The sequence below is a fragment of the Hippocampus zosterae genome, chromosome 10 (genome assembly GCF_025434085.1).
Source record: "Hippocampus zosterae strain Florida chromosome 10, ASM2543408v3, whole genome shotgun sequence".
NCBI classification, from domain to species: Eukaryota; Metazoa; Chordata; class Actinopteri; order Syngnathiformes; family Syngnathidae; genus Hippocampus; species Hippocampus zosterae.
The window spans coordinates 19,554,585-19,578,265 of NC_067460.1; the positions used below are offsets into that span (position 1 = coordinate 19,554,585).

At 43.4% G+C, this 23,681-nt stretch overlaps 2 protein-coding genes across 4 annotated transcripts; both read right to left on the minus strand.

Moving 5' to 3' along the window:
* Positions 1-1,228: 1,228 nt before the first annotated feature.
* On the minus strand, positions 1,229-7,970 carry rilp (Rab interacting lysosomal protein). 3 transcript variants are annotated; one of them, XM_052077795.1, is made up of 8 exons: positions 7,396-7,970; positions 6,209-6,335; positions 5,742-5,863; positions 4,749-4,934; positions 4,349-4,512; positions 3,725-3,847; positions 3,519-3,596; positions 1,229-3,236 (listed from the first exon to the last, which is right to left on the minus strand). In XM_052077795.1, the coding sequence occupies exons 1-8, from the start codon at positions 7,726-7,728 to the stop codon at positions 3,128-3,130; spliced, it is 1,242 nt and encodes a 413-aa protein (XP_051933755.1). In that variant the 5' UTR covers positions 7,729-7,970; the 3' UTR covers positions 1,229-3,127. The 3 variants fall into 3 exon arrangements, with proteins under 3 accessions (XP_051933755.1, XP_051933753.1, XP_051933754.1); XM_052077793.1 differs by having other exon boundaries at positions 6,209-6,344; XM_052077794.1 differs by having other exon boundaries at positions 6,209-6,341; positions 7,396-7,969.
* A 799-nt stretch (positions 7,971-8,769) lies between these two features.
* prpf8 (pre-mRNA processing factor 8) lies at positions 8,770-23,385 on the minus strand. Its single transcript, XM_052078745.1, has 43 exons — positions 23,216-23,385; positions 22,542-22,665; positions 22,279-22,447; positions 21,919-22,083; positions 21,555-21,773; positions 21,255-21,467; positions 21,014-21,139; positions 20,778-20,883; positions 20,268-20,458; positions 20,033-20,152; positions 19,723-19,912; positions 19,461-19,580; positions 19,232-19,366; positions 18,963-19,092; positions 18,476-18,672; positions 18,166-18,372; positions 17,704-17,867; positions 17,501-17,627; positions 17,038-17,230; positions 16,341-16,528; positions 15,985-16,223; positions 15,659-15,805; positions 15,355-15,565; positions 15,067-15,183; positions 14,712-14,959; positions 14,444-14,623; positions 14,005-14,140; positions 13,685-13,854; positions 13,433-13,562; positions 13,189-13,335; positions 12,947-13,107; positions 12,639-12,830; positions 12,275-12,512; positions 12,031-12,159; positions 11,734-11,847; positions 11,469-11,642; positions 11,119-11,312; positions 10,770-11,009; positions 10,412-10,553; positions 10,164-10,304; positions 9,907-10,046; positions 9,398-9,600; positions 8,770-9,280 (listed from the first exon to the last, which is right to left on the minus strand). Exons 2-43 carry the CDS (start codon positions 22,651-22,653, stop codon positions 9,126-9,128), a joined length of 7,020 nt encoding a protein of 2,339 aa, XP_051934705.1. The 5' UTR covers positions 22,654-22,665; positions 23,216-23,385; the 3' UTR covers positions 8,770-9,125.
* Positions 23,386-23,681: the final 296 nt, after the last annotated feature.

A 23,681-nucleotide genomic window follows, 5' to 3' on the forward strand; every position in this document is an offset into this window, starting at 1 on the left:
GGAGATGACCCACCCGGCCAGCATGTGCTTGCCAAGTGTGTTTTCATTCACCGGCAAGTGTAATCGCAAATGATGAAATACAGAGAGGTAGGTTCCGATATATTTGGCCAAAGCAACAATGGATTTGGAATAGAATGGTCAAGATGTGATTGAAGAGTTAGACCTACATTTCCAGAGGCTCGAAAGCAGGACTTGCTCTTTAGAAATGCTTTGCAAGACATTCAATGCAGTCACCTTCATTTGAAATCAAAATGTACCTTGATTGTTTTATTTGAAGTCCATTGTACTTTTAAATCCAGGTTGAAATCTGCCCCCCCCCTCACCCCCCCCCAACCTATGTACAGTATATGATTCAAGTCATTCAAAGCATTTTTCACCCTTTCATTCACCCTGTAACCTGATAAAAAGCTAAGCTGTCCACTAGAGTAACCGCTGACCATGAGAGGGTTAAAATCATGTTTTCCAAAATATTTTTCTTGCCTTGTACATTCCTTTAGTCCAGGGGTGTCCAAACTTTTTGCCAAGGGGGCCAGATTTTATGTGGTAAAATGTCGGGGGGCCGACCTTGGCTGACATTCTTAACATTGAACAACAATATTGTTCAACAAATTTTAGTAAGCCAGTCTGTTTCACATTTCCATTTTTATTTTAATTTCAACAATCTTAAGAATTTCTTTTGGTTCATTTGAAACAGGAATTTGAAATATGACATATCAGTCAATATAAACACGGAGTGATGTCTTGTTAACTCGTGAGTGATGCCCTCTAGTGTCTAAATGCTATTACTCATTTAGTGAATGCTATTACTCATTTAGCCACTAGAGGGAAGCAGTACTCTATAAAACATCACTCACCAGTCTACGAGACCTCAGTCAATGCAACACGTGTTCCATTGCGCCCGACCTGCGGGACAGACGGCACTGATTTTATGACGGGGGCCGAGGGCCGGATGAAATTCGACCGCGGGCCGGATTTGGCCCGCGGGCCGGACTTTGGACATGCCTGCTTTAGTCATTTTAGTAAATTACTTTTTACCCCCACCCACCTCTAAATTATTTTGTTTCTAAATGCTTTTAAATGTATTTTTAATTATATGAGCCACAATGATTTACAGCACCTTGTGTATGAAATGCACTACATGAAAATACAGTAGCTGCACTGCCTTGCGGTGGCGCCGAAAAGCTCAGTGGTTAAAATTACAGAAGATCTTTCCAATGCAAACCCCAGATGTGTTAAATAGACTTTAATTATCATTATGTGTCAGTATCGGAGAAATATCCGCATCCTTTTTTTTTTGTCACACTTGCATTCAAATGAAATTCGATTTCTTTTGACAGAACTAAAACGCGTCCTTACAAAAAACAAACAACAAATGCAATTGGAAGGAAAATGATGTAAGGATTGAGTGGTCCGACATGCGCACACTGGCCAACCACTGCTGTGGGCAACAGAGGCAGATGAACTTGTGACTGGCATGTCATTCACTTCACAACTAAAAGTGATGGTCACTTGAGCCTGAACTTTTTGTTGTTGTTGTAATCTCAAATATCTATTTATATACATGGTACCAGCATAAAATACATCAGCTCACCGGCAGGCTGTGCAGAAGATCCTGCTCATTTGAATCAGCTGTGCTGAAGGAGGGAGGACACTTGAGGACCGGAGTTGCCCGCCCCTGCTCTAAATACAATGTGCAAGTACCAATGTTTTTTTCAAGAGCATTAAACAAGAAATTGAATGTGTTTGGAAGCATTACACCGGGAGTGTCAAATTCATTTTTGTCGCGGTCCAGATTTTTGTTAGTTTCCCTTGGAGGGCCATTATGACTGAAACCATATAAAGAAGTCAAGAATCATGGTTTATTCACCTATTGTTGAAGTTACTGTCATGAGGGGTTTGGTAACAAGAAAATGTTTACAACAGTGTTACTTTTATTTGTTACAAATGTGAATCTGACATTTTGGTAGGGATTTTAGGAAGCATCATGAAAGTTGACATCTTTGATTTGCTGTCGCGGGCCAGATAAAATTAAGTGCTCGGCCAGATCTGGCCCCTGGGCCTTGGGTTTGACACCCGGGCATTAGACTGTGTTTCAACTGGACTGTTTGCCAACACCATGAGCGTGCATGTCTGGTATCCAAATAAAGGTTGCAGAACACTGTAGAAATAAGACCTGAAAGAGTGGACAAAAGTCCATGTTCATCCTCATCTCAAAGCAGTTAGGCATTGGGAGTTAGGGTTATGACAAATATAGATGTATATTTTACACATAAATATAGGTTTTTTTTCTCTCTCCATCATTTAAAAAAAGTTTGGTAACCCATAAAATATGATTTTTTTCTCTCGACTCATGACATTGCTTTACTTTCTGTACAAAATCCAAATAAATCCTTGCGAGAATAGCTTCCGACGACATACAAACATACAGCACATTAAGCAATTCAAGCAGCGGTTTAAGGCCCATGGGGTTAAAATACAGTGGCTGCTAAATGCCGGAAGATACCTCATCACAAATGAGTTCAAATTCCCCGAATTAAGTAAAAGTTGCAAAATTGAAGTGTGGCTAAATTATTATTGTACTCTCAGGTACTCAAAGCGCTTTACACTTTTACCTCATTCACCTGCTGATGACACAGAATCAGGAGCAACTGGTGGTTTAGTATCTTGCTCAAGGACACTTCGACACTGGCCGGGATCAAACTACCAACCTCTGGGCTGGGAAACAACCACTAAGCCACGCTGCCCACAATTTATAATTTATCAAAATGTATAAGTGCTCAACCTTACATTTTTTATCTCCCGCCCTTGCAGTGCACTTCTCATTGAAAAAAAATGTGTATTGGTTAGTTTTTGGTTCTAAAAGAAATAAAAGATGCATGCATATAAACATATGTTAGTGATCACTGTTTTCCAGATAAGTGAGCTTTAGCCACTATGGAGAAGTTTTTTCATGACTTAAAATTAAATGCATTAAAAAATGTGATATGATGAGGTAAAGAAAATGTGAGAGGGTCTGTCTCTTTTGACAGTTGCATAGTATTCTTGCGATAATGCAGGAAAGCTCATTAAAAAAAAACCTTGCAACAGGCTTCTCATGTCTGCCAGTGCCCCAGGAGGCCATTTAGTGCTACGGCTCCCCGCTGGCCTCGGAGTCTGCGATGATCTCCCAGCCGGACGTGGAGTTGCTCATGTGGGTGGGGCCCCGGCCACTGCCCGACCACGTCAGGAAGCCAAAGCTGCACCGCACAGAGACAGACAGGCCGTAGGTCAGCTCAATGGGGCGGGGATTAACGCTAAATATAGCGACGGGTTGGCTAAGCTCCCATGATCATAATGGGAGAGAAGAATAACAAACAAAAGACCAACGTGGTGAGGAGTTGCTTCACCCAGATTGTGACAAAGTAGCATCCTGAATCAGGCAAATACATAACATACAGTATATCCCACTCAAAAATCTGCGATAATGCAAAATAGCGAGAAAACACGTTCTCCTTTGTATAGCTGTGGATTTTACTCACAGGTTTCGGATGCGTGACTCCGCTGGCTTTTCAGTGCCATCCACTTCTGTCACAGGGCCTTTGTCTTCTTCCTCGTCACTAAAGAGACATACACATTTTTTGATTCTATTTATGTCGATTGCATCTTTCAGTGTGATGAAAACCTTTCCCAAATACGCATTTTCTATGAGTTGGTTTTGGGATCATGGTGGATCAAGAGGTTTGACCTGCTGCTATCAGGGGGAGGAATTCCAAGCATCTTGGCTTTGATGACTTTTCTTCTTTTATGAATGGCAGCTCGCACGGCTTCCAAGAGGAACCCGGGACACCTTTCCTCGCTCAGAATCTCCCTAGAGAGGAACAAATGGAAGCTGCTTTAACAGAAAATTGTTCAATATGCTGGAATTATATCCTGAGCAGAGAACAAGGAGTGTATGTTCTGAGCAGTTTTGACAAGAATCCAGCGTTTCATGCCCATTTGTTTAATGATTCTTTCCATGTGACTGGAGGATTTGATGTGCAAAAATCCAACTGGGATCTTAGATTTTAGTTCTTAAACATCCTACTTAACGTTGAGGATGACATTCAAGGGGACTACAAATTTTGCTCCATGTTGCTGCCCTCTAGTGGTATGACAAAAAATAGCTTCTTGTGCTTGTTTGTGGTCCCTTCCAACGTGATAAGAGAAACAGGAGGTCAAAGAAAGGGGACGCAGTGTCTTTATTTTGGTCTGACATGCTCTACTGTGACATCTTAGGGCCTTGAATTTTAAAAAATGGTATTGCACTTAAGTCTTGAAAACAAAAATTGCATCTATCAATGCAAAAGACACAAATAGACAGTTGACATACCTTTGATAGTAATTCAGCTCTTCTTGCACCAGGAAGAGGTTGGTTTTGAGCTCATTCCGCTCGAAAATGATGTCCCGCACCTCCTTCTTGGTGAAGCAAGGCTGGTCAAGATTCTGGTGGGCATCTGAAGGCTCTGTCTTCCTATTCACCTGACTTGGACTGGACTGAAAAGGATCCAAAGAGGCACCGAATTAATTCACACAACTACACTTCACTTATGTTGCTTAGAATTGTTTGGAGTAGGTGTGCTGATTGAGTTTGGCGTTTTAAGTCTAGTAATGTAACCGATTGTCAAAAGTTGTACGTTAATGCTAACCTGAAAGCATTGTTCTTTATATGTTCTCAATGCGTGCACAGTCATAAAAACAAAAGAGGAGGAATAAAGTAATAAACGTCGTACGTGACTGTTGCCGTGGTTTCTGTCCATCTGCGCTTGCAGCTTCTCGATCACTTTGTCTTTCTCTTTCAGGTCGGCCTCCATGTCGGCCTTTCTCTCCACCGTACTCTTGAGCTGGGCCTGCAGCACGTTCTGCTTGTGTCGCAGCTCCGCGTTCATTTTCATGAAGCGTTCCAACTGCTCCTGGAGCTACGCGGGAGCACATGTCCGTCAAGTTCAGTACACTTCACGTGCAACAATGAAGACAAAATGGGAACCATTTTTTTTTTTGCCCGGCAGGTCGTAACAATGGCAGAAAAGACCAAATAAATATCAAAACACAGTCATCACAATTACATCACTGAGCATCTATTTGAGCAGACTGAGAAATTTGTTTTGAGTAGTGAAGGTCGCCAGTCAGCAAATGAATAACAAACACACACCCAGTTACGACAGTTATTGACATCATGTGGTGCAAATAGCACACCGCCCGCTCACAAATGGAGGGGAAAAACCTGTTCAGACTGGTCTAAAGTGCAACTCTTCCTCAACCTGGAAATATAAGGGCAGTCTGTCATCTTGACTTTAACACAGCTCCCTGTCATGAATTGAGGTTCCTTTCTAACATTACATACTGATGCATTGAGCTTTGTGTGCACCTCTCATAACGCTGAAACAATGAGGGCCACTTCAAAATTTAATTTCAAGCCACGTTTTGCCCAGAGCTTTACTTTTGGACCATCACTTAGCCAGTTGGATGCCAAAATCATTTGAATGTGTGTGCAAACCCAAGAATAGTCTTTAAAAAAAAATAATTTAACCAGTTCAAATAAGACAGCTGAGAAGGTTCAAACTTCTGCAAAGGTTCAAGCATTTGAAATCTGCAGAAATCAAGATGTGAAATGTTCCAGATTCAAGTCTGGATCTGTAAGAACGTCAAACCAAAACATAGCCCACTTGGTGGGTAAAATGTCATACCAACACACGACAAAGGCCGCAGCGTTTAGGTCTGCTTACCGCCTCCACCTCCTTGGAGATGGTGGTGATCTCTTGGACTTTGGACCTGAGCTCATCTCTCTGCTTGTCCACCACCTGCTTCAGCTTCAGCATCACTTCTCGCTCCTGCTGCTGGATGCGATCTACACACATCACAAAGTGGACACGAACCAAATACAATACAATACAATACAATACAATACAATACAATACATACTGATTTCTATAAAAACTCCATCAAGGCTAAGCATGTGCTTACTACAGGATAATTACCATTTTTTTTCTAAATAAGAACATAGGCAGTGATAGACTAAAATGCAAAACAGAAATGTGCAACTTCAGATATTGCCTTTACGATATCACTTCAACTAGGTAGCCATTTTCTACACCACTTCAAAAATCTGGAAAGTAAATGACACCACTCCAAAAAGGTTGAGAATCGCCTACAGATGCCACAAAATGCTACTTTGTGGAATACTTCAACATACCATCCTGCGCATGGCTGCCTTTTAGCCTGCTCTGCAGCTCCCCGTTGTTCTCCTGGAGCTGCTGGATTTGAACTTGCAGTTCCTCACACTTGCTCCTCCATCGTTGTTCCTTCTGCTGCTGCTCTTGCTGCTCCTGCTTGACAGAACAGGACACAATCACAGACGGGACGGAAATATCGTTTCACTGGTTTTAATACATACAGCTTGAGCAACTGTAAACTTGTATTAACACGTCCTATGGAGAGTTTTTAAGGTGCGGACAGACTTAGGAAACTATTTAGAAGGAATCAAACGAACGTTAAATGTTAAATGGAGTATCTTTGTAACCAAAGAGTTGTGTTACTGTAACAGAAGCAAGAAAAGTACAAAGTGCAGTCTAGATTCAGCCCGTGTGAACATGTTTTATCTAGTGTCACTGTCCCTGTCATAGTGGATCAAGTCAACATGTCAACAGTCAACATTCAGCCTGTCTTGCTATTTTTTTTAATTGAAAGGCTACATCGTAATTGTAATAAAAGTGTAGTGTAGCTAAAATACTGTATAAACAATGAAAGTACAACGTGACAGTAGAGTCGAAAGGCAGCCTCTATATGCATTGCTAAGACTATCTATACTCCACAAGTAACATTTGATCTTTAAAAATGAGGGAAAAAAGACATTTTCAAACAGAAGCTGCACGGAGCAGAAACGGCAGTGGTTATTTTGCCCTAAAATAACCACTTAAATTTAGTGCAACGCAGGTAACGGCCTCCCATGTTTTAATTTATGCTAATTGCAACCACGCAACTTCTATTCAAAGCAATGCTGTAAATCTGATGATGCTGTCCTTCCTAAAATGTATAATTTAGTTTAAAAAGTCAATTTTCAGAGTAAAGGAACTGCACGGTTAGTTTGAATTTAATTATTTGGGAAGTACAGTATTTACAGAAATTCAATGTTTCGTATTTAAAAGACAGCACTTTCGTTTCATCAAAGGAGAAATCAGAACTGACTTCGGTACCGTACTGAGTCATAATGTTACAAGCTATCTGTGGTGGCTGGTTCACGTGAATGTAATACACAGTGTATTACATTCACGTGTATTACATTACGTTTGCGCCGCTGAATCGTCGGACCATTTTCAACACGGCGTCAGCCAGAAGTGAAAACGATCCATTACGTTTACGGGTTGAAAGTTATCTCCTCACCCTGGTTTCGTGATTTTCGTTGACTTCGTCGTTGTCCTTGACCGCCCATTTCTTTTGCTGCAGCTTTAAGCTCTCGAATGTCCGCAGCAACTCTTCTTCCCTGTGTTTGTGTGCGTGATTCCTGGCCGTGAAGCTCTCCAGAAGCTCCAGCACTTTCACCACCCTTGGCACCAGGCCCAGCACGCTCTCCTTGCCGTAGCCGTCGATGAGCTTCTCCAGCTCGATCCCGATCACTTTGGCAATCTCGTAGACGTCGTCCACCGTGAGAGACGAGCAGCTCTTGTCGAAACAGCCGCTGCCCTTTGCTTGGCTGTGAGACGCAGGTAGCTCCATGTCTGAAGTCGAACGCTCCGGTTTGTCATGCTCAGCGACAACTAAACCAAAAGGTGGCTCATTGGAGCTATTAATTGTTTCAAAAGAAAAAAAAGGGTGGACTTCAATGCAACCTGCTCATGTGGTTAAGTAAATATTAAGGAGGAAAGAAATGGGACATGTGATATGTGTACCAAACTGATGATGATAAAACTGGCTAGCTGAAGTCAACCCGTCGTTGGATCCGCCCACTGTTCTAACCAATGTAGCACAAGCGCGCATTGTGCACGCGCGAGCGAACACACGCACACGCAGAGCATTTGCGTGATAGGTCGTGTGTCTGTAAAGCCCCCGGAGCGTGAAAGTCGAGTTTCGTCACTTAAAACGACCGTTTTTAAGTATCATTTCTGTATGTTGGTCGGACACATATTCACCCATCTATTTTCCGATCCGCTTTATCCTCACAAGGGTCACGGATGTGCAAGGGGTCTATCCCAGCCGTCTTTGGGCTGCAACCCTGAACCGGTTGCCAGCCAATCGCAGGGCACAAAGAGACGAACAGCCATCCGCGCTCACACAATTTAGCGTGTTCCATTAACCTGCCATGCATGTTTTTTTTTTGGAATGTGGGAGGAAAACCCATGAAGGAACGGGGAGAACATGCAAACTCCACACAGGGAGGCCAGAAAATCGAACACTACACCTCTGCATTGTGAGGTCGACACTGATCACTCGTCCACCGTGCCACTCTAGACGAATATGTACTATACTTTTCAAATCAAGTTAAGGAAAAAGAAGTTTTTGGCCTTTTTGCAACCTTATTCAGTCTTCTTAAAACTGAAATTTGAAGCAATCGACTATTAAGATATTCTCAAAAGGTTCGATTTTTTACAATTTTGTAATGTCATGCAGCGGTGTACTTATAAAACTTTTATATACATATAATACTCATAATTGTAGCAGAGTTAGGCGGTCTTGAAATGGTTTTCTTCTTCCTGGAGTATGCGCAAGAAAAAAATAATTGAGAAGTGTGAATGTAGCCAGTCTATACACTTTGCAATGTATAAAAAAACATCTTTATTTAAATCCAAGCAACGATGTCACAGAATAGCATTTGGGAATTAACTGTCACGGGAAATCAACATTTTACTTCTCAAATGTCAGGAAGGAGTACTTCTGCTTTTGAAACAATTATGAGAATATTACACTACACTACAGTCCTGTGTACATATAACAAAAAAAAAAAGACGCATATTGACTAGAGGGGACTGTGGAAACAAACTGAAGGAAATATGGGAGAAATACCAAAAGTGTCTGTCTACTTTTAACATTAAAATGTCCAAACAGTTACATGTGGGGAGAAGAAATTTTTACAAGAGTGATTCTGACAGGGCCACCCATAGAACGAGTCTTTCCGTTCAGCCATACATATCCTCACGATCGGCGTTGTAGATTTCACCCTCCTGTAACGAGGCAAAGTTCAGGAAGTGCGATGGTCGATGGACTTCATGGTAGAACTCTTTGGGGTTGGCCAGCTGCAGGTCGTACTTCATGTTCGGGTCGTGACGTACACCTGCATTGGGGAGCGAAAAAAAATAATCTTATTTCTAAAAGCTGAATAGGCGTATTGTGATGCTGACAAATGACACCTCTACTGTAAAGCACAATAACAACGGGAAAAGATACTAACCCATGAAATTGTAATTCCAGGAAACTTGACCCGGGACCATAAAGAAGCCCAGGAAGCGGTCAGAGAGCAGCATCTGGACCCTCTCATAGTGGGATGGCAGGTAACCTTTTGGGTTGTTGCCCTTGTCTGTGTTCTGCCGGCCCCACTCGTAGCCGCTGGGCGTCAATTTGTAGGCCGTCAGCGTGCATGAGCCTGGCGTGAAGCTGGAAATTAAACGATATTAATTTGGTGCCATAGGAAAAAAGAAGCACTTGGGAGGAATATTTTGGGGGGGGGGGGGCAGTTGGAATCCAACTAAAAAAAAAAATCGCCTTACTCCAAACAAACACAATTAGTTTCAGACAAGGTTTAAAGATGTTACCACTGTTACGGTTGCACATTGACTTTTTTTTGGGTCATTTTACAACTTCAAGTCAAAACTACGCAACTTTAATTCCCAACTTCTCTTGACGTCAAATTCAGTCAAGACTATCAGTGCAATCACAAAAACCCAGGCATAAAAAGTTTACCTGCACGTGATGATGATGGTCTTTTCTCCATCCCAAGAGGGATTGTCGGCCATGACTTTGGCATGGGTAGTGACATCCTGGGGGGACAGCTGTGGTGACTCATTAGGCTGTGTGTGGATCCAACCGAGGGGTTCCATTTCCTTTCGGAGAGGAAGATGTTTCGGTATGAATACTTCAGATATTTTAGACGTTGGTTACATTGTAATCAGAATAATAGAGCCCTTGCTTAGAAGGAAGTGGGATTTCTCTAATCTTACTTTAAGATATTCGTGTCCTGGCAGCTGGTTGGGCAGGTGGACAGTCTGGTGGGTCCCCCACTGAGGCACCATGACGATACAGCGGATCTCCTTTACCTGAGGGTTGTCAGGTGGGCTGGTGCCATACAGGTAGCCTGCGATCTGGACCAGAAAACATACCGGTGAGGTTTATTCTGCACAGATATTAGAGATGCAAAGACAACTCTCATCGTGATGAATTTGTAAAGCTCTCAACTACTGGGCGATACCTGTGCACGCAAATCTGAAATACAGATGAACTTCTTGAGAACATTCTTGGGCAGGATGTAGGTGTATCCCGTCTCCTTGATGTCATCAGAGGACACGTAAATGTGGTTGGTGCGAAGATGGAGGTTGGCAGCGGAGATAGCTCTGGCAGGGCAAGCACAACGAGCGGGTTTATTACTCAGTCAACAAACTACTGTTAACCATATAGATGGGGAGTAGCCCTGTTATGAATTTACAAGGATTTTTTTCATCTATAACTAAGACATTAATATGCTACACACTAGAACCAATAAATTCATATCCAGGTTTCATATGACCATATTTGATTTGAGTTTCAGGACAAACCAAAATGCCACATACCTGACCCTCCATTCCGTCTTGGAGGAGAAGGTCTGCGTCTCGTAGTTGGAAGTGGTGGAAGTGATGATCTCATCGCCGTGTTTGTTAACAGTGCGCGTCTGCGTGGCAGTGAGCTGCGATTGCTCTTTGGTCTGCTTCTCAATCTCAGCAATCTGCTGCCGTTGCTGCGAGGGAGCAGAGATCTCCATACCCAGGATGATGTCACGGATCTCAGATTGGGTCAGTGATGCCACGTTCACACTGGAGGGGAGAAGCGGCAGAAACGTGTTGGGTGCTCAATTCTTTTGTCCCGTTACTCGTAGTTGACACAAAACAATTAAACTTGGTCCAGCCCGGACGAGAGACTGACTTGTTCTTTTTGCCGTAGTCAGCCAGAATGAGATCTTTTAGTTGCACTTCCACCTTGATCCATTCCTCATCTGTGAGAGTGGGCCAAATGTGATGAGGCTCCGTGATGGTCGTCTTGTCGGGTTTGAGGATCACTTTGGCACGGTCATTGTTGACGTGGAGTGCTCTTAGGATCAGGATGAGTCGAGAAAAGGCCTAGAGATGGGCGAAGCAGATCACACAAACTCTTCTCACACAGCGAAATAAGTATGGAATCAGTTCAGTGTTTCTGCTAATTTCATGACAGCTGAAGAACTATGAGGGGATAACACATCTTCAGTTATCAGGTTTTTTTTTGGCACAAAGACTCACTGTGTAGGACGAAATGGTCTTAAGCCAGTCATCGTAGAGGTTGAACAACACCATCTGGGGCTCGGTGGCTTTGAGGATCAGGTCTCCAAACTTCTCCACCTTCAAACATGCCTGGAAGGGCAGTTGCAACTCAGAGCCCTTGATCACAATGTTGGGGAAGTCAAGCAAGTGGACCTGAGGAAAGATTAGGAGGATGTCATGAGAAAGTTACGTCAACATTCAGAGATAATCATGAATCCAATAGCACTGGGTGGGACTGTCTTACCTCAAGAGGGTCCAGCATACCTTTCCTGGTCACAATGATCTGCTTCGGTTGCTCCTCCACAGGGAGAGAGCGGATCAAGGCGGCAACCTCTTCAGCTGTCTTCCATTTAGCAAGCTACAAGAAATCACACTGTATTAGTCAAGGGTATCAGGATTTTTTATTTTCACGTCAAATGATCAACTAAGTGGACGGTATTGCTCGTCACTTCTCCAATAATAATGGTTGCTAATTGAAAACAAGCAGTCTAGTTGTGATCACTGAACTTCAGCGTGGGCAATTTATGTTCACTGCTCTTACCTGGCCCAGACGTTTCTGTCCGGCCCACACGGATGTGTGAATGATCTTGAGGAAGAGCTGTCCAGTCCTGGGGTTGAAGATGAAAATGGCTCCATTGATGGGTTTGGTGGTCAAGTTGCCCTCAAAGGTCTGTTCAAAGGTGAAAGAGGCCTCTGAACGTTAGATGAGTTGGATAGAGATAACCGACAGTCTCGGACTGGAGAGATTATTCTCAAAAACATGAGGAGCATGAATCAGTACACACCTTGTGGATGGTGACTCTGTAGACGTTGGTGTCATCCACAAACCAAATGATTTGGTTCGAGAAGAGCTCCCCGTAGTTCTGTGAGGACAGGTAAGGCTCAGTGGGTTCGGAGGAGTACAGCTGGAGACCCTTGCGGATGCGCTCCCTGAGCACATACAGGGCAGGATTGGCCTTCATAATCTTAGCCATGGCCTGTTGGATCAAAGGCTTGCTGCCCGGGAACCAGTTTCCGTAGCCACTGCGCAAAGAGAGGAAATGCAGAATTTGACATGGGTTTACTAAAAACCAATCATGTTCACATGTTGAGGTTAATATTTACAACCACTCTTACATGCAATTTAGTCATGCTTCCAACAACACTAACCTGTGTAGGTTGTATGCCAAGTCGATGGCAATGAGCACCCCAGTGGGGGAAGGGTAGATACTCATGTTGTCTGTGGTGTAGTCCAAGAACTTGGCCCTGGCATAGCGCTCAATGTCATGCGAGTCGTAGTCACCCCAGCGCAGCTGAATGTCAATCCAGTACTTCTGTGTGGTGGTGCTGTCCATAACATCCCTGCAACAAGAGTAGCGGCAAATTTACACAAGAATCATTTGTTTTTACACATGATCATACAAGAACTTTGACATTGGAGCAGTGTAGATGTATTTTCTGATCTTATCATGTCATACTTGGAGTCCGCAAGCAGAGACGGTCGAGATACATTCCACTTGTAGGATGCAAAAAGGAGAATGTCGGCACAGGACGAGTTCATCTTGTACGACTTCCTGGGGTGGATAGTCTCCTTCTGCACAGTCTCGATCTCAAGAGCATCGAGCTCCTGGTCAAACACCTGAAAGACAAAACGAGATGGTAATCTTTGATTTTCTGTTCTACCACAGCAATAATACCACAGCGGTGAAGTCAAACCAACCTGACATAGATCCATGACAATGCTCTCGTGGATCTTCTGCCACAAGTGAGCTCTGAAGATCTGAATGAGGGAGATTTTCAGGGTGGGAATCTTTCCATGCATGAAGATTCCGGTCAGGTCAAGCTGCACCTGGAAACCCACATACACCTACAAACAAGTAGCGGGAGGAAACTATTAATAAGTGCCAGTTTCACCTTTAACAAATGATAACAACAACAAGGAGTAACTTTATATTTGGACTTACATTGGCTCTGTTAATGGTGGGCGACCACCAAAGAGTGAAGCGACGGTTGGGGATTTGGTTGAGACCAGATCTCTGAGCATTTGTCAGTTTCTTCCACTTCATGGACTCTTCGAACCCACTGGCCTTTTCCCTACACGCCAGAAAGACATCGGATGGAATTGACTAATCTAATCGTCTATTGACAAAACATCCACCAAACAGATGTTTTGTTATGTTTAAAACCAAGACGACTGTTTCCCCATATTTTCTCACCAGAAGAGACCCTCCCAGGTGGGGAAGTAAGTGCCTTTGAAGAGCGTGTGTTCCAGGATGCCCTCCACACCACCTAAGGCCTGGATCATGTCTGTGCGGTAGTTGTTGAGGTTCCACAGTTTACCATCATGCCTCTGGTGGGTCCACCAAAACGGATTCTGCTTTAACACCTGAAATCCACAGAGAAATAAAAAAATCACCAATGTTTACCATCAACCTTTACGTGTCAGTATCACTTTATTCATCACATGTTCAGGCTGACGGGAAGTGGGTTCAACTTGAAAAAATAATATGCATTTCAATCACACGCCCGATCGTACCTGGTATTGTTTAAAATCTGTCCGGACTCGCCAGCCTTTGTCATAGGCCAGTGTGTGTCTGTCCTTTTGGAAAAGAGTGTTGATACGCGGGATTCCTCTGTCCCACGAGTCCTCTAAATCCTCCAAGGTCAGTCGCCTAGGAAACAGACACAATGGGCCATTTGATTCAGTTGGAATTCAAGCGCTCTTTCTGTATTGTTGATTCAAACTAGAAATGCTGAGGTAAAGATGACCAAAATGCAGCCCAGTTGAGTTTACATGCATTCCAAGAAGCATAGCAGTGTGAAGTCAATCGCCACCTCCAGGGATTAGAATTATCATACTGACAGTTTACAGGGGGTGAAAAACTGCACATAAAAGTCCCAAGAGCAGACAAATGACTAAATCCAATGTTGATTGGTTGAGAGATTTAAAACCAATAATCGGCAGAGGAACATACCTGTTCTGTGCAATGGCCTCCTGCCTTTTGAGGGCATACTCAGCCCACACCCTCTGGGAGTCGATGAACTCACTTTCCCATGGCTGAATGTAACGGTACAAATTTGGAATGAGCTGGTCCTCTTCATGACTCATTCCAGACCTGAAGTGGGTGATCCCCACATCTGTCTGCTTGGACCAACTGGCAGAGAGAGAGAAGGCTTTCAGACTTTAGAACTTGACCAAAAATTAATTTAAGAGTCCAGTAAAATGTATGCGTCATGACTTACCGCAGATCAGACTGTGGTATGAGTACATGGCCCATGGACAACATGCCCAGGCCGCCCAACTCTTTGGGAGTGTAGAAAACAACGGGTGGAAAACGGCTCGGCATTTTAGAGTTCAGCCCGATCTTGATACGGGTCTGAATCTTGTTCTCACACTTGACCAGCAGATCCAGCAGCTCCTGTGTGTTTACTACTGCTTCACGGAAGTAGGTCATCAGGCCAATAAGAGCCGTGTTCCATTTGTTCACAATCTGCAGGCAGAAATAAATGGAAGATTATGATACACGTTTCTAGTGTGACAACCACAAGTTCCAATGGTTAACCTCAGCAGCAGATTTTTTATCCGTGGTCTGTTTACCTTTGTGAATGTGGTTGAGCCAGAGGCCATCAAAATCTGGCGCACTCTGTTGTGGAAGCGCTGCATTGATTCATCATCCACACGCAGGAAACACTGAGCGGTCCTTTCTTTGGTAACCTACAAATGTAAAAAAAAAAAAGTAAGAATTAGCCCTACAATACAGTAATGGGGCATGAAAAATCATCCGATTATTTGACAGAATCATCAAACGGATAATAGATGCGAAAAATATTTGCCATCGAGATCTTTAAGCTCTTGTATTAATAAGAAAAGTTGGTGTTTTCTCACCTCATTCTGCAAATTCCAGACACCGTCCTTATGGGTGAACTCCTCATAGCTTGTTCGACATTTAGGCAAGATGCGGCACTCAAAGCCACACATATTGAAAAGCAAGTTGGGGTTGTCTTTGCTGTAGACTGACACAAAGCTGTTCTCCCACTGGACCGTGGTCACTGACCTTGGCAGCCGGTTCTTGATGTCCCAAAAGACTGCACGCCCACTGAAAAAAAAAGAAAAAAAATAGTCAATTATGTCCAATTGTCAGAGACTCTTTAAGCTGTATGAACTTGTGTTAAGTGGGCTGAGGACTTACAGGTTGACATCATGTTTCATCAATCTCATGCGAGCATCACGTGGCCAGCACTTTTTGTTGTTGTAACCTACAATGTTCTCATTGTTGGGGTCGGGGTGTTCTGTCAGGTACCTCTGAATGAGGTCTCTTGCCTCATCGGCAGAAAACCTGACAAAGACAATTTTTTTTTTATTACTTCCCATTTCATTTTACCAGCAAAGATTGACATACGCGGGAATCACAAACAATGACATCAATTTTGAGAACGCAACTTTATCCATCACATATGTGCTGCCACACAGGTCTACTTCCAAACACGGACAGAAAAAGGGCTGAATCAGTCTAACCTGAAGAAAATGTGAATGCGGTCAATGTAGCGGCAGTACAGCCTGATTGGGTGGGCGCTTTCTGTTGCTGTATCTTGGAAACTGAGGAAATCGTTGGGCATTTGGGGCGGACCTGCCATCTCGCTGGCACGGTGCAAGCCCAGCACCAGCAGATCCATTACCAGGCCGTAGTACTGCACAATGAACGAGGCAAACTGGAGTCCCCGGATGATGCCGTAAGAGTTTGTGTGGTTCATGTCCTAGAAACGAGTTAGACACACACATATTAACGCCAAAAAAATAATAATCTGGTTTACATGAAGTATTGCAGGAAAGGAAAGATTGAAGAATGTTTGGAGTAAACCACCGTTGTTTACCTTGTAGTTGATGACAACGTTGTTCTTGGCTGTCATATAATCAGCGATGTTGTGGTCAACAATAAGACGTAGCAGCCTGTTGAGCAACGTCAAGTCGATCTTCTCATACATCTTTTCATAGCGTGATTCTAGCATCACATTGCACTCTCCTTCTGCAGTTTCCCAAACATCCTGCAAGTTGTTAATGCCTGCAAAGAACAAGTATTACAATTTAGTCCAAATAATCTTGTAAAGGCGGGGCTATGTTCGAAAAGATTCAGGGCTGAATTCACGAAAGGATTTTCTGGCTTTTGCGGTGCGCTAACCAGTAAAAATGAAGAAACCAGAGAGCGTCTAATCCACAAAGCACACGATGATGGTTAAGTGCATCACAGATACCAAGCGGAGTGCATCTTGGCGCATCAGTGGTATTTCCGTATATTTAAATGAGATCATATGCATACATTTGGATCAAAGATTGCCCACCTTTGTGCAAATGAGCCTCGGTGATAATGTCTAAATCACTAACACGAGAACTAATAGAAACACACATTTTCGGGGGGGGGGGGGGGGGGGGCAACAACCAACAGAAAGCAGGCGTAAAATTGGCACCACTCAATTTTAGCAAGGTGAGGCACTGCCAGAGCAATGTCTCAGGTCGGCCCTCAGTACGATCAGTAAAGACGACTCTACAAATTGCTTATATGCCAAGTCTGACCTTGGCACCACTTGTAGACGAGCAGGGGAGGTGGTTCAGTGTCAGCTGGTTTGATCCAGGGTGGGAAGAGCCGCCTCTTGTCTGCTTCGTACCATAGATATTGATCAAGGTAGGCGTCTGTGATTTTCTCCAGTGGCTCTACATCATATACTGGCACCAGGTGGCTGTACAGATCCATGAACTCAATACCCACCTATACAAGACAGAACAAGGTGTGAGTGTGATGAGGGCGGGGGTTTGGATGCAATGGTTAAGAGCACGGCAAAAATCTCAGTGCACCGGTGCCATTAGCGTGTATTTAAATGAGGTAATATGCATAGATTTGGGGGAAAAAATATGCATATTAAAACCCTCACAGGGGACTCCCTCCATCTGATTTGTATCAATATCAAGAACGGATGCATCCATCGCGTGTGAAAATTGCTTGGGGGTGGGGGTAAAAACGGTTCTGGTCTTTGCTGACCTCCTTAAAGGCTCGCTGTGTGAGCAAGTGTCGCTTGATCCTGGACAAGGCCTCGTGAGGGTTGTCGTAAGCCTGCTCAATCAGCCCGAGCTCTTCCCTCTGAGACTGATTCAAGCGGGATTTCACACTAGAGAAAATAAAGAAACATCACTGAAGGCATCTTCTCAGTGGCAATTAAAATGAACTGTTGAATGGTTGCTTACCTGTAAGCCTCCTTCAGCCTTTCGAGGGCCAGGATTAGCAGCTTGGTGTCATGTTTGTATGACAGTGGAGGGAAGGGGATGGGTGAGAAACGGCGACTTTCCAGCCAGTGAACAGTTGTGGTGTAAATGGCAACAGCTTCCTCAGCTGTGATATAGGGACCATCCTGAAACCAAACCATAACCACTTTTTTAAAAAAATGTGAGAAAATTATAGACACAATGGTAATGTTTCTGACTACCTTTTAAAAAAAATTAAAGAGGCTGTTGAATTATATCACAAACAATGTCTTAATGGTGGCAAGTTAACTGCAGGGGCAGCCGCCAGTATACAAAAGCCACCAGTAAATGTAATATCCCTCCATCTCTTACGCATATGCAAGCAGACCAATGCAAGTGCGTCTCAGTAAGAGGTTTTCAGATAAGACAAATAGTCCTGTATTTTTTTTTTCTTCTATGCAATACCTTCAAGTAGTTGTGCTGTCTCTCCTGCTCAGCCTTCAAGTACAAGCGGGTTAGTCTTCCCAGGTTCTTTTTGCAGACCGTCTTGTCCACAGTGGCCCCACGGCGGATTCGCTCACGGTTGTAGTGGGCCGTGTTGGTCCACCAGTCAGCTTTGGCCTTGACGTAACGCAGGATCATGTTCTCAATGGGTGTTGGCAAACCAGGTACCTGCAGAATTTGAAGCCTTTAGTTATATAGAATTAACATATGCAGTTCCTATTATTATGTGATATATTTGATTATATTTATGTCCTTTTACACAAGTGCCCACCTTCCATGGGATGTTTGCCTTCCAGCACCTCCAAGACTCACTGAGGTGCTGCAGGATGGTCCTGGCTTTGTTCTGTTTGATGCCTTCGGGCATCATGTCCAAGATGTCGTGCATCACAGCAGCACGCAATTCCAGGTCGAAGTGCGACTCCACACGCTGTTTGGTCACGGTCTTGGCCACACCCTTGGAGTGTCTTCCTGCGGGGAGATTTAAACAAAATGTCTTCACGCAAAATGATATTTCAAGTGCCCAGAACACCGCAGCTTTGACTTTCCACACAATATAATTGAACAATGACAATATTATCGGATCAAGTGATGCTACATAACCTGCTTGGTGAGAGATATGTTTATACCTCCAATTACCAACAATTTTAATGGTCACAGAAAACCTTTTGCATCGCTTCGTCCTGCAGCATATTTAATTTGGTATATATTTGAAAAGTAATGTTAAATTCAATATAATCATGAGCATCATAAGAACCCACCTTCAAATTGCCTGGCCAGAAGATTTCCAAGCCACCTCTCTAACAGTGGTGTTATGCCCCTCATGAAGAAAAGCCACACCCTCCATCCAGGTGCCCAGAAACCACAACCTGGTCCCTTGCCAACAGGACCCTGAGTTAACAAACAAAGCACAAAATCAAAACACAACGTAGACTTTCACCTTCTCTGTTGTGACACCATGAAAGTCATATAGATTGGATGCGAGAACAAACAAGAGAAGATGCGCGGTGGCTGACAAATATATACATACTGTATTGAAGCGGTAGTAAATGAGATGTTTCAGATCTTTGCACATCCGGATTTGTCTCATCAACTTGTACTTGTAGCGGTACATGCCGGTCAGCTGCCCCACATGGGCAAAGATGTACTGCAGCCCATCAGACAACTAAAGTGCAAAGACAATTCTGGCATTTAGTTCTACAAAATGTCTTATAAAACTCTGATGATAACGCTTTTTTTATTTAAGTAGCTAATATGACCTGGAAGGCATCCACATTTCCCAGTCTGTACTGAACATGGCTGTCCACCACCAGCTTGCTCAGTCGCAACACCTCTCGACAGAGATGGAAAGCATTGCCAAATCTTGACTTTTTACGCTCCTGAGGGACAAAAACAGTGTCAAGTGGTTAAAAAAAAGAAGAGAGGGGCTCCTAAACAAAGAAATGCTTCAAATGTCACCGTTCACAGATTGATGTTGAAGCGTTCATGCAAAAAGAAACGATTCTAGCTTTTAGTTTTCACCTTTGTGGTCAGTGTCTTGACAGGCTTCAAGTTGAAGTTGTAGTCCAAATGCAGATAGTTTAGGTTCTTTCGGTGGATAAGCAGATTGAGCATGTTGTAACCCTGCCGGCAGACCTGCAGGCCAACCTCCACCCAGTCAAGCTTGGTGGACTGAAAGAACTTGGTGGCCTTGAAGGAACGGAAGAGATACCTACAAGGCAGCAAGACAAATGTTAACACACGATGCTAGCAGACGAGTAAATATGCTTCAGAGAGAGAGAGACAGCGAGACACCATCCCAAATAGAATTGAAATATCCAGTGAGGCAGACCTCTTTTTCTGGGCCTTGGGCGGTCTGTGTTTGAGAGCATTGAGCACGTAGTACTTCAGCAGTTTCTGGTAGGACACACGCACTTTCACCGGTTGTCCTGCTGGGCAGTGCTCACGATACCTGTAAAACAAATGACACTGCTAATTTAAAAAAATATATATATATGATTTTTTAGGAGGGGGGGGGGGGTTTATCATCGTGAAAGGTTGTAAATGTGACCGTTTTGTTCGCTCACCAGTTCTTAATGAGAGGGATATCGATTGCTCTCCTGGTACGACCTGAACGCAAGTTGAAAGGTCTTGGCGCCCACAGCAGAGCAATGCCATTGGCTGTGTTATCAGTGTAGAGAGGAGTTTCCTTGAGGAAGGGCTCCACAAACTCAGGAAGCTCAAACTCCTCGTCATCGTCTGGAAGAGGCTCTTGACTCTGAAAGGAAGCAGAATATAGCAATGATGATTTCACGGAAGAAACATACGAATGGTAACAAAAATTCAGAATTTAGAAATCGTTTGCAATATATGAATGATGACAGTAATTGCAACTGCAGCCAGCAATAAATAAAAGCCACCATTCATTTATATATTCCTCTAATTCTTACGCTCAGACAAGCAGATCAATGCAAGTGCGGCTCGGTAATAGATGTGTAATGCTGACAACTTTGCTTTTAAAAAATTGCAAGAATTTTCAATCAAATGAATTGACATAAATGCCTAAAACATTGTGATTAGCTTAGAACCACACTTACCTTGACTGAATGCCTGTGTGAAATGGGGTTGATAAGTGGATCAAAGTAAAATGCAGGCAGATCCGGGTCTTCCGTCTTAATGAACACCACATTTGGCGTATGGTACCTGCATATAGGGCAATTAACGGAACCATTTTACAAGCAGCGAAAGACAAATTCAGCTTCACACTCATCACTTTTTTGGACAAAAATTAAAAGAATTTCATACCAAATGTCACGATAGGTGAAAAACCTACCAAGTGAGGTGGACGTGGTGCGGCAAGTTGTTATACAGGTAGGGGAAGGCGATTTTGTACTCTGTCCTGATGGGTTGTCTGATGATGATCTTGTTAATGTCATTGAACTCATTCCAATCTTCATCCCTATAGGAGATAAAGACATATGAAGCTTAAACATGTTTTGCATGAAATAGTACAACACAAGAATTGTGTTGAACAATTGATAATATGTGTTTTAGGGAAGCCTGAGAGTTCTTACTGGAGATTAATGTCCCGAACAAGAGGTTCAAATTTTGGTCCTCCGGGTATGGCCATGTTTAAAGCCTTAGACGTGAAGAAGGCCTTGAGGTCAAACAGGTAGAAGTAGTTGTAATCTACCAAGTCTGTAAGCAGCTGGTTGGCCAAACGGTACAGTGTTGACATCATGGGCAGTGAGAATTGCCATCGACGGTAAGTGGTACCATTCACAAACCTGAAAAAGAAACAAAAAGCAGTTTTCGGGTGACTTTCTGGAAGTAATAAAATAATAACATTAATAACATTTCAAGAGGCCGTTTACTTTGTCGTTTCTTTGAGGGGCTGGTGCTCATACAACCATTCCACGACAGGGCCATCTTCCTCTGTGTCCAGCTCCATTTGAATGGCCTCCAGTGGTTCTACATCGAGGATGTTGTCTGCGTAATCCAGCGGCGGCTCCTCATCATCAAATGGTGGAAAGCGCATCCTCTTGAAGTGTCGCCGGTCACGCTTTTCTCGGCGCATCATGATCCACATTGTGCTGAGAGAAAGCCAAGATTACTGAAAATCCTCATCAAATGAAGCATACGGTCAGTAACAGAGGCTGAAAAAAACCATTTAAAATAGGACAGGTCTAAACTGGTAGCAACAGTTGAATTAAAAAAGACAGTAGTACTCTTCCTTACCCCCATTGGGCTATGTAGACTGGTTCGATAACCCAAGGTATTTCATTTACGAATGAAATGGCTCCAGTGATGTGATAAAGTACTGGTACATCTCTGATCTGTTCCCAAGGCATTGGCATGTTTTCCAGCAGTTTCAGCACTGCATGCGGCATGTACTTAAGGGCACTGTTAAAAAAAAGAAAAGAAAAGGAAACTAGGTGAGTTTAGGCAGTAGTGATGGTTGAAGATCTTAGCCCAATTGGCTCATGTTTGAACCATGCATACACATGGGTTCGCTTCGACTCAATTTTCTGAATATTGCAAAGTGAGTTACTAATAATAACGTACTACACAATTAATGTTGTATTTTTCAATTCTTACCCTAAGTAGACCCTTTTGTCATGTCGAAACTTCCTATTGGTCATGTCACCATGGTCCCTGATTATCTTACGGACATGTTCAGGGGGCATGTCCTCCTTCTGAGCATCCACAAATCCAAACTTTCTCTTCTCAGAGTAGCGCTTCGCCTGCAATTGCTGCCATTTCCGCGCTGTATGGTTAAGAGACATTTCACACATGATGTTACAATCTCACAGTGTCTCATCTCAAGAACACGTAAATAAGTCTGCGGATCGACACCCAACCTTTTTCTTGCAGTTTCTCCTCAGTCATGTAGTCTGGGACTTGTGGCGGGAGAGGGACACCCGGAGGTGGGATCCCCGCAGGAACCCCACGGAAGGGAAAGGCAACCGCCATAGTGCCTCAGAACTGCAAACAAGACCAGAAAACACGGAACAATCAATAGATCATACTCTGGATTCTCTAAATACGGAGGGACGCTGCAGGTATTAGCTTTCCTCGAATTGCCAAGTAATGACAACACGGCTCATAATACGCAAATCAAGTCTCTGATCACTTTAGTTTTATTCTCCAGTGTAAATAAGTGTATGATTAAGAAAATAGTTTCAGACATGGTTTAAAAAATACTTGTATAATAATTGGCAGAAGAGCTGGTTTTAAGCTAACGTCGGGCTGCTTGGCTAACGTTAGCTAACAGATTGTGTAACGGCAACGGCGTAAACATAAATCATATCCGGTTGGATGAATGTTTTGTTTAAAGTATAACAAGCTAGCAGCATGTTCGATTCCATTGTTACGGGATATAATCATTCCTGGTTTCGATCTTTTCCACAACGCGCAACAATGGCGATCGAAGGCTGAACGTGGTAATGGCGGCGCGCAAGCTAAAAGCTAATCAATTAGCACAGCGGCTTCGGTGCTAGGAATTTACAAACCGAATACACGAAGTATCGCTCACCGTGCTCCCTTCGATCCCACGATGACTTGTTGAAAAAACTTTTTTAATGCGCGTTCTCGTTCATCAAAACATGCCTCTTTCAATGCAGTTCGTTTTCCGAAAACTGTACCACACACGACGAGCGACGATGGTCACACGGCGTACGCCGAATAGTTGAATTCTCGGCGCAAATACGACAGATGAATGACGTTACCTACAAAAATAAAATGAGGCAACGTTGAAAAAAATGCGCAAGCGCTACTCACGAACACCCGGATGTGGTGATTCGGATATCTACTGCCATCTACAGTGTTGGAGTATATCCCATAGCATACCTTTGGGTTATTAATTACACTTGACGTCCGATTTTATTTAGTTTTTGTCAGATCTCAGATGTGAACAGTCCTGGGGACAAAGCTCATAATTCAAAGAGATCAAATCAAAACAGGGATTTTTTTAAACTCACCAGCATAATTAAACTATACAA